This window comes from Amblyomma mixtum, chromosome 5 (genome assembly GCF_055824585.1).
Source record: "Amblyomma mixtum isolate Tamu chromosome 5, ASM5582458v1, whole genome shotgun sequence".
In the NCBI taxonomy this organism is placed as follows: domain Eukaryota; kingdom Metazoa; phylum Arthropoda; class Arachnida; order Ixodida; family Ixodidae; genus Amblyomma; species Amblyomma mixtum.
In genome coordinates this window covers 29,326,227-29,345,512 of record NC_143016.1, presented here as the reverse complement: position 1 = coordinate 29,345,512, position 19,286 = coordinate 29,326,227, and the positions used below count along the sequence as shown (strand labels likewise).

General features: G+C 42.1%; 1 protein-coding gene across 12 annotated transcripts in view; it reads right to left on the bottom strand.

Annotated features, from left to right (window-relative positions):
- Window positions 1–357: 357 nt before the first annotated feature.
- Window positions 358–19,286, bottom strand: part of by (focal adhesion protein tensin) — a 260,886-nt gene continuing 241,957 nt past the window's right edge. For all 12 annotated transcript variants that reach the window (XM_089543734.1, XM_089543738.1, XM_089543736.1 and 9 more), the window contains 12 exons: window positions 16,990–17,060; window positions 15,550–15,700; window positions 15,411–15,453; window positions 12,169–12,314; window positions 10,889–10,975; window positions 9,759–9,884; window positions 8,929–9,021; window positions 7,755–7,832; window positions 7,339–7,437; window positions 6,397–6,565; window positions 4,350–4,463; window positions 358–2,757 (listed from right to left, as the gene is read on the bottom strand). In XM_089543734.1, the coding sequence (XP_089399860.1) occupies window positions 2,595–2,757; window positions 4,350–4,463; window positions 6,397–6,565; window positions 7,339–7,437; window positions 7,755–7,832; window positions 8,929–9,021; window positions 9,759–9,884; window positions 10,889–10,975; window positions 12,169–12,314; window positions 15,411–15,453; window positions 15,550–15,700; window positions 16,990–17,060 (1,340 nt within the window). In that variant the 3' untranslated portion in view covers window positions 358–2,594. The remainder of the gene's footprint in view (window positions 2,758–4,349; window positions 4,464–6,396; window positions 6,566–7,338; window positions 7,438–7,754; window positions 7,833–8,928; window positions 9,022–9,758; window positions 9,885–10,888; window positions 10,976–12,168; window positions 12,315–15,410; window positions 15,454–15,549; window positions 15,701–16,989; window positions 17,061–19,286) is intronic.

Genomic DNA, 19,286 nt, shown 5'->3' with positions numbered 1-19,286 from the left:
ACCCCTAGGGAAAAGCACTGCATTAATATAATACATTGCTATCATCTTGGGTAATTTATGCAGCTGTCTTTATAAAATACACACACACTGATGAGTGGCAGTACTTTAAAATTCATATAGGAGAATATTTTTGAGGCAAAAGCATTACTTAGTAATACCATGGAGAATGTAGTTGCAGTAAATCAGGCCAGCATTGGCTGCAGCACATTGGTCCCTACCAAGTCAAAAGCAAAGGCCACATTTGATAACATATCAGGCATGAGAGGTACCCCAGTTCTTGGTAAAGCCACAATATGGCTGAGCTAGGCATGAGCTAGACGCCTACTTGCTTACTGCATCAAGTCAGAATAAAGCATGTACAGCCACTTCACTTTATTAGCGAGACAAAATTCTGTTAAAAAGATGGCACTTCTATGACAATCTACAAAGAAAACATCAACAGTAGCATCTTATATATAATATTTATATGTATATAGTATGTGTTATGAAGCGTTGAATGCAGATTCACATTTTGAACAGTGAACACTTAGCAGAGGTATGTGCATCTAAACAATCACGATAAGGTAACTGCCCATTCATGCCACGTTGATCGTATGGCATGACATCTTGTGAGAATCATACAAGGACACATTTATGCGTGCTGACAGCAGTGAACCGGGTTTTTCTTACAAGACCTTTGAGTGGACAAGCCATTGCACCAAATGAAAGGCTCAACATAAGAGACAGTCCCAGAAATGACAATGCATCAGACATAACAAATGAGATAGCTATACCATTCTTTGTTGCCATGCCAGAAAGCCACACTTATTGTACCTGCTACAGTGAGCTGCAACCACTAAAAAACAAGGCACAGTCTCTTGATGCCCAACAAAGCATGTTTCACACACTGTAAAAAGCATTAAGAAAATCATCTTTAGATGTAAAACTTCAGAAACAGTCATCAACACTGGCTTCAGATCAACAGCTACAAACAGAACAGAGCACTAGCAGTGGCAGCAACTCAAAATTTGACATTCAAGCTTAAACAGTATTTCTGCCAAAGTGCCTGTCTGACATCAACATCACAACTGTGCAAGCCACACATCTATTTGCAAAAGCACTAATGTTAAAAATATACCAACACTACCTCATCCTTGCAAAGAAGAGTCTGCCAAAATTAGATGAGGTAATAAAATTTTCTGATCATATTAGTCTGATGTTGGCTCCAGACCACACACTTTGTTTGCACCATGATGTAAACTACAGCTATAAACATGTTCCAAGAAGGCAATTTTTCATCACTAAATGTTCAAGGGGCTACTTCACTGCAGCAGAGCAGAAGAAAGTCAGAATCTTTATATTAACATAACTGAAACTGAGGCACTAATGTTAAAGGCAGTAAGACGCATCAACATGGTATAGTTGAACGTTCACTGAAACAAGAGCAATGTCATGAAGCTAGTGTTGGTACAAATACAGCTTGGTCATATGTAAGATTCAGCTACATTTCATGCCAAAGCTTTTGTATACCTCTCACAATGTGAAAGAAAATTCTAATATAAGAACCAAGATGAAAAGAATTGGCCACTTGAGCTGGTTTATTAGCCCAATGCAGGGTTGCAGCAATTGGCTTGTGCTGATTTCTAGTTGTTCTCACTGGTCGTAAATACAAAAGGGCAGATAATGCAGTTGCATCAGTAGGGTTTACTTCAGCATATCACCTGAGATAGCTTTTACTACACAAGACAAGTTGTTTTGGATTTATCATACTACATACAATCACACTAATGCAAAATTATTGAACTGATACAGCCAATGTAAATCAAGGTAAACTGATGCAAAATCAATGAAAATCAAATGTGAACATTCAATACTGGGCAAAAGATATGATCACCTTAGTTGGACTCTTGTGACACGCAGGTAGATTGTGCATTACAAATCAAAGGTTAAAAGCAGGCACATAAACACTTGTTTCTCATTTCATTTGAAACACGATGTGCAGCGATAAAATCTGTAGCCATTGTCTTAGCATCCCAAGCTTTGCGTTCGGTGCAAAAGGGTCTAAGAAAAATGACAATATTATTTTCATTCACAATTGTGACGTAAACTAAGCACACTATGCAGCAGCTCACAAGCACCACCTAACTTAAGCCGTAACTTTAAAAATATCAAGCTACCCTAATGTGGCCCTTCTGTCAGTAACAACAGCTTTACGGCTTACTTCTGTCCGGTTGACATGACCTTGTCAACTAAAGTACAAAGCCAGCAAGCATGTCTATACTTCCAACAGCTTTTCAGCCTAAGGTAGGTAAAAACATTAGCAAATTTAACATAACATAGTTTTCGTAATCAAAAAATGTACAATATCAAGGCCATCCGTTTCTTGTACAAGTTGTTACTAATCTTTGCACTTTGGGCTTGCACTGGTGTGGTGCTGATAGGAACACTGGCAATAACAGCGGAACACAGTGCAATGTACCAAACTACACTGCAGCTGCAGTCTTTGCCCTTTGTGCGCCTTTAAAGCATCAGCGGTGTCCTCAGAGCATCACTAACCTTGAGAGAACTGGCTAGACTGCTCACATTGGCTCTGTACAACCAAAAGCGCGCCACACTCAAATCATATTTGCTCGTGTCGCTGATATGCCAGCTGCGTCCATGACTTTGCCAACAAAGTTGACAATGGCTGATGCTGGCTGTTCCGGGTCCAGCTCCGCGAAAAGGTGGCACTGGTTGTCCGTCTTGCTTGCTGGCTTGCGAGCCACAAAGCCAAAGCACCTGTTTTTGTCATGAGACAGAGCAGAAAGGTAGAAACTCAGTTGGTTTGCACTTACATCCCTTTCCACAACAGGACCAACTTTCATTGTATTTGAAATTATTCCCGCTAATACAAACTGCACTCTTTTATTAACTGTGAAATCCTGGAGGATCGATGTACATATGGTATTCCACTGTTGAGTGTCAGGCCACAAGTAAAATTTTAGGCCATAACAGCACACATTTGCATTAACATAAGAAACCTCATGAGGCTGCAGTAAATTCGAAGCACCCAAATATGGTATTTTTTACAGCTAACGTGGACTTACACAAGCATGCAAGAACACATTATAGCCATTTTAAAATTTACAATGAACCACTAAATATATATGTTCACATTGTTTTGACTCCAAAAATGCTTTGCACAAGCAGATGCCGCCAAGATATTGGCCAATGTTTTTAGGCCAATGATGCCAGCTGAAAGTTCAAATGAAGAAAGACGTCACTGGTCTGCATTACCTAAATCATTTGTTGAGAAATGGTACCATTCTGTGCTACCACACGATTTCTGTACATAATCTGCATAAAACCATTGCGTTGTGCAGCCGGTCTTTATTACTTTACAAAAAAAACTGTATTTTATGTATTGAGGATGTGCATTTCATTAGAAGTTTTTGTTGGTAAAATTGCCCATCAGGGAAGACCTTATTCTCAAATTATTCTTGTAGGAAACTGAGACCAATGCTATATATGCCATATCTAATTTGATATGTGTAAAAGAGACGCTGCCAGCTTCCTGTTGTACTTTCATAAAAAATTCTATCAAAATCTGATGTCTTTGCAGAATACACTAAAAAGAAATAAGCACAATACTCTCTCTCAAAAGTACAAGCAGTCCCTATAACCACATAGCATTGTTTGTCGATGCCGTTGATAAGTAAATGTTTGGGGGGAAAAAATTCATTATTTTCTCCAATAGTGGCCCAGGACTAAATGCTGTGCACACCTTGTCATTGTAAAACAATGATGTTCTTTCAAATGTAATATATAATTGAGTATTAATGCTACACCATACCTTCCTTGCCACTGTCTATTTCTTAAGGTACAAAAATTTATTGAATCTGAACCAATTATCTAAGAAATATAATTAACTGAAAAATATACGACTAATTCACACTTCATGGCAATTGAAGCACAGAATTAAGAGATGTGCCTCTTCTTTGTGGGAGTACATTGGTGCATTTATGAGGAAAACAGAGTGTAGCTATACAAAATTAGAAGTATTTGCATCCTTCTGCACAGTCTTTTCCGCACAGTCTTTGTCACAATTAAGACACACAAAACTCTTAGCTTGCACTCACTGCAAATGGTAAACTCACGGCAAGCGTTAAAAGTGAAACGTAAGATGAAAGCAAAATCAAGTTCTTTAACACCACTACAGCCTTTAATGATACTTCTGCTGCATTCATGCACTGCATCCACCAGTGAAAACAGACTTGCTACTGTAAGCAGCATAATGCGGAGGTAAATGTAAAGGGTCATAGAACCACACTGCAGACTATAACGGTGGTTATTAAAGAGCTGTACAATGTCCCGCAGTCACAGGTACATACCTAGCAGTGACAGTGACTCCAGCATCTTCATCTTTCTGAGTCCAGCGCCTGTCATCAGGGTCAGTGCCACAGAAACTGATCGCGTTGAGCGCGTAATGCCTCCTAAAGAATAACCTGGAATCAGAAAAAAATAGGGCCCATGTAAACACAAATAAAACACCAGCAGCAAAAAGTAGGCTTCATTTTCATTCTTCCTTTTTGTTTTTGTTGTTACAGTCATCAAACACACAACAAACCAAGAAAGGTTAAATGCACTAGACAATCAATGCCCATGGTGAAGCAACAATTTCATTGTTGTGCAGTGCTTATAAGCAGTAACAAGATCAACAAAAGATCACGTAAGAAATGCTGCTGAGACTTCCTGAAAAATGCTGTTTAAAGTGATTTGCCAGTATGCTGACCTGACGCTAACTAACTACATTTATCCTGAGTTGACCCCAATGAGTAACACTTCAGCTGTTTGCCATCTATGTTTCGCAATATACCTCAGATGCATAGTAAAGACACTGCACATACATGCATTCTCTAAGGCATTACATGCATATTTTACTTATAAAGTTAGGAGATGAATTGGTACCATCAGAAAACATTCTGGTACATGCAACGTTCAGCCTTCTCAGCCCGTTACTGTCTTTCACATCAGTTTCCTTTCTTAATGTGCCATAGTTTTTTACTGCTAGTGAAATCCCTAGTAAGAAGTTTTATTCCATGTGTGCCATACAACATAACATTCATGTCAACTATTACACTATTAACAAGTAACAACCATTAACATGTATTTAACAAGTAACTATTTAACTAATAACTATTTTCTAGTGTAACAGGTTTCTATCTAACGTCATGTCACTAATTAGTTTTTAGGTACTGTGCTTTTTTTCTCAATATTCCATCACAGACTGGCAAATATTCAACCTTATTTTTGATGTACCCTCCAGCTGCACTGCATGCCGAGGTCAACAGTATGTTGAAAGACACAAAGCAACTACAATACAGTTGTATCTTAAAGGGACAGTGCAGAGAGCTAGCTCTATTGATATTTTTTTTATAGCAAAATCCGATAGTTTGGCATTTCATGGCTTTGTTGCCACTTGGCCGGCAGCGAAAGATGCATTTATTTCTAAGAAATTTGGATTCAAGTTGAAAAAGTTTTTCCCGCAGCCCTGATTCAAACCAGGGATTCTCTTATGACGACACAGGACTAAGTGACGTGAAACATGACGTGCCATGACGTAATGCAGGCTCAGTGATTTCGGCCGGCCAGCAGAGCGGCCTAGCAGCAGCCGAAAAGAAAGCTACTGCCGGCCGCACTTTCAAGGCATCTATCGGCTATTGCGGCCGTCACCGTCGCTTCGTTTACGTTTGCACCGGCGTTTTGCCAGCGTTACAATGGATCCCGCTCTCGAAGTCGTCGACGAAGTTCTCGCAAATAGACACCTTTAGCATACCTTGTACCATGTTACCGTTAGCGGAATACCAGGAGCCTGCCTACCGCGGTGAGCAGGCGCTGATTGGCCCCAATACTGCAGGCGCTCGCGTAGCTGCCGGGTTCGTGGCGCCATCTGGCGACGTCAAGGAGATTTGCGCATGCATTGGCTGCGCCTCAGTGATTCGTGGCTTCTCGTGTCGTAGTGTTGCTAGAACTATTGGTTCTAGCAACACTGTTTTGTCCTATGACGTCATGACGCTTGTGCTTGCGAGTTTGGCCTGTGGCGGTGATACCTGTATTTTGGTTCTTGCTCTTTTCTATGTTACAAGAGCTTTGTTGTCAGTATGAGTGGCGTTTTTGTAATCAGGAGCTGGTATTCTGTCGATACAAGCCAACTTCAATTTCTCCTCAGTGTCCCTTTAAGCATGAAAATTGCCTTCCCTTGCATTTACTGCTTGTCAGTAAGCCTTGAATTTAAGGTTCTTTGCTTGGCCTCGTAGACTGTTGACTTCTTTCATATGCATGTCATAATGAGCCTTTCATTTTTTTACCCTTGTCTGCTCCATATTCTGTGCGAGGTCAGAGGAGAAAACGCTAACGTGACGCAAGCATCTCTCATACTTTCGGTTGTTGTCTGTGAGGGTGATGCCCTGCGAGGAGACCTTGAAGTGGACCACGGTGGGCACTGGAGGAGGTGAGATGGCCAGCAGCTCGGCCATGGCCCGTCGCACCGCCTGTGGGCCCGTCAGCGACTCCATGTCCATGGTGCACAAGTAGAGCACATTGCAAGCTGCAGAGAGAAGCAGCACATGTCCGTTAGATTGTTCATACCAAACTGCAATAATTGCTTCACTTCATCTCATGCAACTTGCAAGCATATGACTTGAACTGTACATAATGTCAATAGTTTTTTACATAATTCAAACAATTTTTCGGTCCCTTTTAAGTTTGAATCATTGCAAGTTGATTGTATTTACAAATCTTTCTGAATGAATTGATACGTTCAGTCTCGAGTTCCATATCTTCCAGCATTCATAGGCACCACGTTGATAGGTCTATTACCGTCCTTCATCTAATCACCTTGGGGGATCATAATCTCTCAGTATTTAATCCACTGCCTTCAAGATATGCCTGCTACTGCAAGAGCAAATAAAATGTCCTAGCTGTGAATAAGGAAGTTCGATACACGGAATGTTGCCCCTGCGACAACTGGCAACATGATGGCTGGCTCAAGTGTCATGAAGAAGGCACACTGAAGAGTGAAGGTGTGTATGAAGATGACGACCCACATTTTTTAGTCAATTTATTACACTAGCAAATAAAAAGGAAAACCTTTTGAAGAAAAGTAAGCTTTGAATGCGTGCCACCTACAGAGTTTACTAGTCACCACATAAGAGGTGAGCTTGGAATGCAACTTCTATAAGCATACTTATGAATTAATTTCCACACACTATAGTACCAAAAATTGAACTGGTATTACTGTGAGATGACACAATTTTGAGGAAAGATGCAATTCTATGAATAAACATGTATTAACCACCTTTCAGATAGTACATTTCCTACCTGCTCCTTGCTGCAGTAGACTAGAAGCCGTGGCTGCAGTTGTTGGTGCTGTGGTGCTGTCCACAACATCGCCTTTCCAGAAGGGCTCAACTCCAATCTCTATAAGAAACAACAAAGCATTCCATAATTGTTTGTTATTAGCATTAATTCGGTACATAAAATGAACCAATCGATCAATTCATAAACCAGTCACTCAATAATTCAATAAATCATTCAGTGCAAGACAACGAACAAGGGTTGGTTATAACAGATGCAGTCAATGAGTTCATGCTAAATTTCAGCAGAAAGGCAGAATTTAGCGAAAAAACGAGACGCTGACCTTATGTGAAATAGTATACGCAACAATGTGCCACCATACACGACTTAAAAGCAATCAAAAAAATGTCAGTTAGTGGCTAGTTAAAAGCAGTACCCACCAGACTCTGGCAGCAGCAGTCGGCAAGGAAGAGCCAACGGCGTGATGGAGTGCTGATAAACAAGAGCCGACAGGCTCCCTGCACAAATATGAAGCTCAGTAAGCAAGGTGACTCTTGAAAGATATGCAGCATCTTTGTTTAAACATCCTGAGACATGCTTACAACACCAAAGTACTGCAAAAGCTCGTTAATTCGACCTCCATTCATTCAGAAATCAAGACAATCGGGAGTGTCGAATTGGCCCCGTCCAGTGCCCATGTAAATTTATGATGTCAGATGCTCGCCACAGACTCAGGCACTATGGTTCTCACACGAGTTAATTTGAACAGGCTCCTGATGGGAGGCCCTTACAATTATGGAGCGGTACTGCTTCAATGCTCCCAGCAGTATGCATTCAGTCAAGCATTGGTGGAACCATGAAAAACAGTCATTGTCACGCTGTTTTAATCTCAAAATCAGGTAACCATTGCCTAGTCTTTCACCAGAAAAATTTACCAGGATTCAAGCACCTCTTTTTCGATGGCGTTCGATGGCGTTCTACGTCACACCAGCGGTAACTCAGGACGTTCCACGTCCGCCGCTTACGACCGTGGGTGGCGCTGATGAACACTCTTAAGGTTAGATTACTTGTAAACATAAATACCCCCGAAAACAGAAGATTTGACAGCCGTCGCCGTAGCTCAGAGGTAGAGCACCGGACGCGTAATTCGGAGGTCGTGGGTTCGGATCCCACCGGCGGCATGTGGTTGTTTTTTCTTCTGCTTTTCTAATCAATTAGCTTTAAGCGACAGTAATATTCTTACTTGATCAACACCACAAAAAAAATAAATAAATAAATTAGAAAATCCCCTGTGCTCCTTGGTTTCTGTGGCTGTTGGCTTCTCTCATCTTTTTTTGGGAGGCAATTCTATAATTCAAACTTTCAGATAATTCAAGCATTTTTTCTGGTGCCTTGAAGTTTGAATTAACGAGCTTTTACCTTAACTGGAAAGGTGATACTGCTTTATGAAATGATGAAACAATACAACTAGCACATGCTGATTTCTCTGTTACAGATGCTATCATGAAAAAATTCTGAAAATGCATACACACCTAGCAGTACTGTAGAACAAACAATTCCATAGCTGCACTAGAGTTACACGAGAAGAACAAGAAGAAAAGCCGGAATAATTACCAAAAACAGGTTCATTGGCACAGCCCTTGAGGCGAACTCCTTTCGCAGTTGGCTCGATCAAGAAATGCCGCACCAGCTCATTTGAGAGGTCACCTTTGGTGAGAAAGACATGACGTGGCTCATCAGAAAAAGTAAAGAAAAAACACAGAAAAAAATTTAATTTCATATTTGCTGAGACTTTCCATTACAGTGCTACACAATGAAAGTTTGTTGTTTGCATTGTACTATGTAGAGTGGCTGCAAATTGTATTTTATGAACCGAAAATTTTATTAGCACATATCCTGACTTATAGCTGTAGTCACAAGTATACTTAAACCAAATATAAAGGCGCAGAAGTTATGTCTTGCTGCTGTCAAGCCCATATCATGGCACCAATTTTAATAATTTTGACATTTTATGACACCACAACCCTCCCAAGGTTGCCAAAGTACATCAGAAACCTTCTCTGGTGAAAATGAAGAACAGTCTATTAATTTTCAATACCTTGTATGCACTGAAAAACCATAATATATTTCATACATTCCCATTTGCTTTGGTACATATTACCCAGCCTTGTGTGCAGCATAGTCCAAGCGTCTCAGGCACTTTCAAGCTGTTTGCCTGCAGCTTTCTGCATAAGGTTTTTCTATTCCTTTTCGCATGAGGTTTTTCTATTCGTTTTGGACAAAAAACAAAGCTCTTTATTAATTTCATTTACAGCTGAGTCTGAACAATCTTGTGCACTGAACAACCAAGTCCCCTGAGCCAAACCTCTCGCTATTTAGTGCAAATCCTGCGTACTCGTAACCCATAATATCCTTTGCCAAATTTCTCCCACGAAGATGGTCACCTGTTCGGTTCTGGACATTGGGAGGAGGGCTGGCCACCTTGAGAGCCAGACCAAATGCTCCTGGGAAGGAGTTGCTGTCCCTCACAATGAATGTGCCAGGTGGCTTCGTCTTCAACACGTGGATGGCTGAAACAAAACATTTAGTTACCTTTACAGTAATTCCCCATGAAATCATCATATTTAAAAAGAAATAAAATTTCAAGTTCACGAAATCGGCTTGGTGGGAGGAATTAAGTGTAAGTACAGCAAATATCAGAAAGCAGAGAAGTGCAGTAATTAGTGAGCGATCCATTGGCGAAAATCTTTCCCAGCCCAAAAGGTTTATGGAACAATTTCCAGATGGTTCCAACTGGAACCAACTGGAAATTGTTCCATAAACCAGTTGAGCTGGGAAAGATTTTCACCTGTAAAAAAAAAACTAACAGCTAACTTTCTAACTATTAGAAAATGATGCCACATTATTTAATAACTAGATTTGTGACTGGCCTTAAGCGGTAGCGTAATCATTTTTATAATTTTGAAACCATGATTTTACTTGCTGCAGAAGTGGAGCTAGTTCTGAGCTCAATGGCGTGTAAAACCGAAACCGCATGGCCAAGGAGTGCACGCTGCCGCAGTGTATGAGCTGTGCCTACCCATGTGCCACAAGGGCAACAAGTGGCGAGAGGCCCTCAGTGTCCACTGTTGCGCATTCACTCAACCGAAAAGATTATGACTACAAGAACTGGTGTCACTTGTTCCACGATGCTTATGGTTTTCTTGGTTGAGCAGCAAGGCCGCAACAGATGCCGACTACTAATTTTTAACAACGAAGCAACTTATAATAGCTAAAAGTTAATAATTAGAATTTAGTTGCCAGATCACTAGCTAGCACCATTGACCCATCTTTTGATGTTTGCCACAGCTTACACTAAAACACCAAAAGGATCATATTTTAGTCCCGAAATTTATATTACTAAATATATTAGTAAAAGTGATGACTGAAATATCCGGTATATAGCTATAGACATGTGAAGAAGTGAAAGCAGCCCCACAATAAAGGCTTTTTATTCATGTGGTATGTAGCTGCAGTAGCCAGCTGTAAACGCTAGTGCAATAACACATATTTTAACCTAACAAGTTGCCCATACCTTCTTCCCTGCTGATGTTGGGCTTGTACCAATATTTGGAGGTGTCCTTCACAAACACAGGATGGTGGTGGATAACTTCAGGAGAGTCTGCATTTCCAAAAAGATCATGCTTCATTTTTTATGCATTTCATCGGCACAATGCAACATTTTACTTGTATTGTACATTAGCCTCAAACAGGCAACCCAAATAATAACAAATACTTTATCATGTCCGCAAAGGATTTACATAATAACAGTATATAGCAAAACATACTCTTTGAGGGCTTGAAAAAATTTCTTAAATTGTATACAATTGCAAGCACAAGCAACAGTGCATTCAACATAACTAAAAGTATAATCTTTAAGATAATAAGAAATTGATCTATGGTTTGCAAGCCAGACTGTAGCAACACTGACAGTTGCCAGACGCAAATATAGGGCTCAATTTTAGTGCGTACAAATGCATCAGGTTTTGCATTCAAATCGCATAAGAACCAGTAGAATAGTTCAGGCTTTCTTCAGATGAGTCATTGAATTTAAAACTAATTGAATCTTCAAAAAGTTTATTCCGGCCCGCATACCCTCCAAAATTTATACTGGTTGAGTTAGAAACCTGGGAAGCTATGACGTACGCAGATGTCTGCCACGCTGCACACTCGTCTCTACATTTTCTTTTTCTTTATATTCTTTTTGTGGCAACTGCAAGCAACAACTGACTAACTGCCGGACCGCGAAGACTGTGTGCACGTCGCAGTTGGTGCATGCATCCCGACGTGCACTGCTACAAGTGAGCTCGGAGTGAACGAGAGTGCTCACTGCCCTCATAAACAACCCACAGGCATTGAATTAATGCGCCAAAAAATAATTAAAAACTTCGCTAATGTGTATCACTTTCATTGATGCCTGATGGAGGCAAGTTAAAACTTGTTTATGTCTAAAATACAGATATTTCCACATATCCAGCCGAGTAGTTCACACAACGCAGTACGCCGATCAACCTTCACAATGTAGGTTCATCAAAATCAACACACGTGTCACTCTTTTGAAGCGACAGTGTTACACAAAAGCTTGATTGCACTAATTTAACTTGATATAGTTTCAGGAGCCAAAACTGTAACGTAAGCTGTTTTACTAGGAACAATTAATGTGCAGCAGCAGATTTTTTGTCTTCATTTGTGATGAGCGACCATGTACGTGGTAGTTTAATAAATTGAAAAGCAATCAACGCTATGGATTCTATAGCGTCCATTGCTAGCTTTAGAAGTGCTGCCACATTCAGACAAGAGCCAGAGTGTACTTGCCTGTCAGGGAGAGCATACTCGACCTCCGAGACTGGCCGAAGTACACAGTCGGCGAGCTCTGGCCATTGGGGCTCGTTGGAACAGTCGACGATGGGGGCAGGCTCTGCTGCAAGGCACTCACGGTGGCAGGCGAAGGACTCCTCCGGCTGAAAGACGCGAACGATTGACTAAGGGGCTCTAAGGTTCGAGATATCTCATCTCTGGTCTCTGTAACGGTGCTATTTTTATTTCTAATTTCATTATAATGATATTGGAAAATTTACCTGAGAATCTATTAGAAGACAAAGGCAATAGCAGCAGAAAGGGAACCAGTCACAATACAACAAAGCACATGAACATTATCGTTCAGTTCTAGCCAACTCAGCTATGTTCTAATGGCTATGCAAAAGGAATAATTAAAAGCTAGCAGCAATTTGCCCACAGAAAGATTTTGCACTCCTGGATGTGCGAAATAAAAAAATACATGACACTGGGGGAAAGGGGAACATGTGTTGATACTATGAGCCACCTGGTCGTAAGCATCTCATCTCCCTTTCAGCGGGCCGAAAATCTAGCCTGGGCAGGGCACCTGGTGTAGGATTGGAGCGAGTAGGAGTACACATGCATAAAGGATAGCCTGTGTCACTGGCCTTCTCCTGTTAGCACATTCGAGGTTCACTACAGCCTACCTATACACCCTTGCTAATAAAGCAGACACAAGGGACACATACAAGGATACAAAAGCATCATTTCGCGCTAGTTTATTTCTTGTGCATGCAATTACCTTCGCAAGAGATGAGCACTGGAGAAGCATCGCCGCCGCAGCACTGGCCGCAAAGTAAAAAATTCTCCTCGAAAAGAGGCGCTGAAGTTACGCAGGCGACTAAGCAATAAAGCCAGGCAAAAAATTAAATTGGAGCAGGAGTTCCAGCAGCATGCAGAGAAGCAAAAAAATCCAGGGAGGAAAGCACAGAGCCAAGTAATCTGAAGTAATCTGTACAAAGTTACAGTACAGTAACAACAATTCCAAACTCTGAAGGCAACACTACAGTCGGATACGACTAAAGAAGGAAGCGGCTTTTTCCTCTCAAAGGACCGCCTTCCAGCCAGGGTGTCGGTCGATTCTCACGACCCTGCTAGCATGACAGCTCAGGGAGCGGTGCAACAATGCAGGGAGGGAACTGCCCCTGACCATGGACAGAGGGGACTACACCCTTTCACCTGCCACTCCCTACATTGCCACCCTAGCATGGTCATGGGAATCAACCGACACCATTTGCTGAAGGGGGTCCTTTGACTGTGAAAAGCCACTTTCTTTTTCAGTTGTATCCGACTATAGCACTTGTAACCAGCTCAGAAAAATAGGCGAAACAGGATTCGGTAAGCCAGTACATAAAACAGCCAAAAAGTACTCTCTGAAACCAAGGAAAGTTTAAAATAAAAGTGCCTCTCATCAATGACTATTTCTCTACTATGCTCCCCTTTGTTTCGAAGACCACTGGCTTCTTTTGTATAGTTTTATGCTTGCCGGTTATTCCTGCCCTCCAGGCTATAGAAAATATTTATTCACTGAAGCCAACAAATGTGATCTCAGATTTTGCTTCCTTTCAGTGCTTTAACGAGTACACAGGAATATGGACATGAGTTTCTCAATAGGAGCAAGGAACAAAGGGAAGGAATGAAAAAGAATTGGTAGGGTTTTAATGTAGTTAAACCGAGCAGACCGAAAGCATTTGTTTAGCCTGGTTGGCTGATGATTTTGCTTTGCTGGGTCATCAGCATGATCTGGCGATGATATTAGTTCTTGACAGTGAAAGCACTCAAAAGGACAAGGCCGACAGAAAAGGAAAGACATACAACCAACTCGCCCACTCAATTCCATTATTCAATGATATTAGTTCAACAGTAGGATCAGTTGATGAAGACGGCAATGAGCAATGCACAGCACAAGTCTGTGCTGCAGTTTAACACACGTGATCGGCTGCTGCGAGGGCATTGTGCTCTCAAGCAGTGGAGTGCGAAGGTGATCTGTTCTCGCTGCCATGGGTTTGAAGTCCAGTCGCAGCAGTATTTTATTGATTTATTTATCTATTTAGTGTTTGGCCAAGGTCACCGTCAAGGTCAAGCTTCAAACAAACTCAGTGGGGCCGGTTTCACCTTGTGAATTAGAGCAAAAACATGCAGCACGAGTTCAAGACGAAACCGTCTCATTCATGCCTGCATCGAAACCATCACTTTCTCAATTCTTTAGGTACATGTGGCTCTGACTTTTGCACTGAAGCAGCACTGAGACAGCACTGAAACCAGCAAGTGACGGACAACCATCTGAGCTCCTTAACCCAGCCCCAAGTGCCTATCTCTCTTCTCCATATCGCCGAGGCAAAGTCACCAAAAAAGCTTGTCCCCAGCTTGAGTCTAGTAGACCTGGAGGCCAGATTGTGCTCAATGCTTCTGGTGCCACCTCAGACTGCGAATTTTTCACCAAGGCTGATTGTGGTGTGAAGCCAGCATCCTCCAAGCTATCCCCAATTAACTCCCAGCCCTCGTGTGCCTGTACACGAGCACTAAGCAATTAGGAACGAATGCTTGGCAATGATGCGCCAAGTTTTACTGCCCTTCGCAGCCTGAGTTAAATGTTTCATTAATTGCATATAGACAAAAGAGCTACTACTGGGGCTAGTTGGAAATACATACTTGAAGGAATTGGTGAGCGCTAAAAAACCACGGAAAAAGGACGAACACACAGGACAGGCTTTTTCCGTGGTTTTTTAGCGCTCACAAATTCCTTCAAGTATGCATATAGACAATGCACCCTAGCATGGCACAATCACTCAGCTGTAGCCGAAGGTACGAGCAGCCGACAGTGCTTGAATCTGGCCTGACAGTATAGGTTACAGTGTATTTTACACTTCTAGTGTGCTGCAGCAAGGTTGTGAATCATTGGCAATGCGTCAACAATTTCACGAACTGGAACTGAAAGTACGATGGAGTCAGCAGATAAATCCACTTCCCCGTTCCGCCACAGAAATCGCACCTAACTAATGCAATTAATTATCGTCCACTTGACACGTCACACACGTTATGAAGCTTTGCAAATGGCTGTTGTCCTACGCTAACTTCAGTTACTGAAGTAGCTAAATAACATGATGAAGTAACCTAACAAGAATAGGAGGGGGGGGGTCATGATGAACAACCGATAACACAGAAAGAGTTAGACCTCAAGTTTTATGAGCAATAAACCACAGTACTCATGCCTCGCTCACCGTGAAAGAGTTGGGCTTTTTGGTGGCAGTCCTCCCGACGAATCTGCGCAGAACAACAAAATGGAGACAACAGTTCATGGATGGGAGGCCAGTGATTTAGTGTGCCGCGGCAGCTCGCTATGTGAGGGGCGAGCCTCACCTTGGTTCATGTAGGGCGTGCGAGGGGGCACAGGGAACGCTGGCGTAGCCGGCCGGTCCGTCGCACTTGAAGGACTGGCCGACGGACTGTCGTCCGTTCCCCTCATAGGCCAAGGAGAAGACCCTTCCAGGGAGCTGTCGTCTTGCGCGTACTGCACATCAAGAGCATGAGGTGTGAAACGTAAAATCATACTTTCCCAATGTGCTTGATACTTAAGTACAATCTGGATACTTTCCCAATGTGCTTGCTACTTAAGTACAATCTGGATAGATCTCATCGAGGGGAACCGAAAATGTGTTCGAAATAAGGGAGGGCCGACCAAAAGAAGGGGCTAATATACAGCACTGTGTGATACATTCTCGCAATGAAGACGCGCCAACGCATGCTAGTCCTTTTCATGCGATTACGGTCGCTTAGAGCACAGTGGCAGCATCACATCGGTGCCACATGTCTGCAGTGTTTCACTGTGGCCACCGGAATAAACTAGTAAATACGTCGAGGTGCATATGAAGGAAAAAGAAGGAGCTAAGCGATGAACACCATGACGAGCGCCCCAAGTTGCCAAGATGGCAATGGAAGCAACACGTGTATACTGCATGCTAGGCAGCAAAAGCACCGCCTGCGGCAGTCGGCATGCGTCAACAATAGATGGTCACGTGTGATAATGGCAAGCCGCACAGGCACACGACACCAAGAGCACTGCAATCACCGTCCACTCAAAATGATCATGCGATCGGCCCTCATGTTTACTGACGCGTAGCCACATGCTGCTTGGACGAGGGTGACCCTCTAGCTGTCATGCCTGGCCCGGCAGCTGCACGGCTTGTTTCAGTTAGCTGTTAGAGAATGTGTTGATGTGCTAGAAATACTGGAGAAGAAAAAAGCGGGGAAGAAACACACGTAACGAAATACCCTCAGTGGGACGAAAAAAGCGGGGAAGAAACACACACGTAACGAAATACCCCCAGTGGGACGATGTTGGAATACAATTTTCTTTTCTCACTGTTTCTTTTTTTTCCTCATAAATACGCACTAACTGGCCTAACAAGCCATGCTTAAAGAATTACCGGAAGCTTTCTCCCATTGAAACACACGCGACATTGACAGAATCAAAGCGTCAGTTCGAATAAACCAGTTTCGAATTAAGTGAGTTCGATAAACGAAATTCCCCTTTACTGCTCGTCTGTTTTACTCTAAGCTTTCTAAAAAGGGTATCATAATGAAAACAAGCGAAGATTTAAGGAAGATGTAGTATAGAAGACTGGAGATGCTTTGAAAGCTACAGGCACAATGCTATTGCCAATAACGTACCTTGATGAAATTAACTGCACCTAAGTAACATTCAGAGGATTAGAACCACATATGACAAAGATTTTTAACTGCTCTGCCTTAGCCTTTTTTTAGGCAGGCATTAAGTGAACGACTTACAAAACCTCTCACCTTGTTCGGAGTTGACTGGGCTATTGGTGCCATCTCACGGAGCTGTACTGGTTCTTCTACTTTGTATGTAGCTGTAAAAATAAAATTGCGTCTGCATTTTAGAACTTTGGGTGGTTCATCAACTGCAAAAGTGGCAGAAGATGCGATACAGCCATGCAGTGCTTGATAAGTGCAGTTTTTTTACTAATAGAGCCAGCAATTTGCATTACCACATACACACACCTACACAAATACAATAATAAAAACAAGCAGCTGAAGTCAGAAACTGCAAAATTTTAGTCACAGCGCTGCTTTAATAGCCATGCAGAAAACGTGAAGACAATAACAAAAGGACTGAGGGGGTGATAATCATGTGACTACTGCTAAAAGGGTTTGTCCCGAACGAGTATGCGCAGAGTTTGTTATGGGCAACAAGTGCTAACAAACATTGCTCAAATAATGCCACGGTAGCTTGAGAGTGGCACAAGTCAGAGACTTGCTAATAATAAATTTAAAAAAACTGCTTACATTTCTGCAAAGAAACAAAAACTGCAGAACCCCCTTTGGACAGGAGTGCGTGAGCCCAGCGTGACTTCTACACCCGTGGGTGCATCGATGACTGGTGTACTCCACACTAAGCGCCAGTTCATTTTACCAAATGTGAAAGCACACGGCACTTGGAAAGATAAGTTTAAACCAAAACAGCCACCATGTAGCAAAATGAGAGATGCATGCTCGGACACATTCCTGCTCTAGACACGTGTTTCGCAGTGACTCTTTAATAAGAATGAGTGGTGTAACTAGGAAGGTGGCCTAATATCTTCCACCATACAAGGCATGAATTTAGAATAGACAGCGTGAGGAACTACAGTGATGCTCGATGTTATCCTGCCAGCACTGAGCACACCGGGGCTCATTATAGGTGCCTAGCCGGGAAGAAGGCTCGCTATGCCAAGACATTTACCATAAGCGAAGTCAACCAGAAACCTTTAATCAGCCAGCAAGATTCCTTCCAAATAGCATGAAGCAATAATTATCTCACCAACAAACAACATAAGCCTAAACACCTCTTCCAAGTTGCACTAAAAAGCAGATTATTTAGGCCTGCTTTGCTCATGCCTTGTTTCATCATAGACTTCTGCACGTATGTCATTTGCGCATACTACCCTTCGCCAGTGTCAATAACACTCAAGACCCTACAACAGCTCACAGAAATTCTCTCCTGGTAAACGCGCACATCCGACAAATCAAACGTGCAGTACAAGCAGTAGTACTTCTCAAGCGCAGTAGCAACAGTCCAGCACTTCCGAACATTCGTTGTCCATGCGAGCGTATGTTTAATGGATCTAGCGGGTGCAGGAAAACAGGAAAGGGTACATAGGTGCAGTGCAAGGCCAGTGCTCGGTGCAGGTTCCATTTTGTCCATGCGACTTGCAAGCAGGCCGAAGAAATGAATCACCGACGAGTGGACCTTGCTCTGGCATCAGTATTTTAAATGTAGGAGCGCAGCGCACCAGTCACCACAGGACCGCTCAATATGACTAGTTAGAGTGTCAGCGGTAATTTCCTTACACAGCAAGAAACATGTTCCCAATATATCATATTAGGGCCATTAGCAGGTTAAAATGCCATTGGAATCGAAAAGATTTGGTAATCTGGGCTCAATCTATAATGATTGTAACAAGGATGATATCAGGAGTTGCTCTGGCACTGAAAATAATCTGAAAATACAGTATGAGAAAAGAGGAGCGGAGCTAGCTTAACATATTTGTGCCAGAGAGTGCGCTTCTATTCGAGGTAAGTACATTTCAAGAGACAGCAAAAATCAATTTAATAACCTTTTCTGACTATGGTGGTGTTCGTCCAGTAGCAGAAGATGCATGTATTGCTGTATTTAGAAAGTTTCTCAGTGCCAGAAAGCTCGTCAATTGTACACTAATAGAGACTCCGTAATAATTGCTTTGAATTGAATGGCTGTGTAACCTAGTCTCTAGAATCCACTCCATAAAAAAACTGTGCTGACGCAACGCAGTTTACTTGTGAAATCGACTAAAGATGGTGACACTTTTACTTCATTTTTTGGCCTCTTCTAGCTTTTAAGAGCTCCGTTTTTATGAACAATCAAAATAGCGTCTCTGTAGTTATAATGCGGAGATCTCTCAATATACAGGCGAACTTCAATTTATGCTCAGTGTCTAAGTGTCTACAGAGTAGACATTGGGGTAGGTTTCGAAAATGTTTTCAAAATGGGTGTCAGTTGTGGTGTTGAAGATGATTATGTTTCCAGAGAGTTTAGCAAGAGAAGGCACTAAATGCTT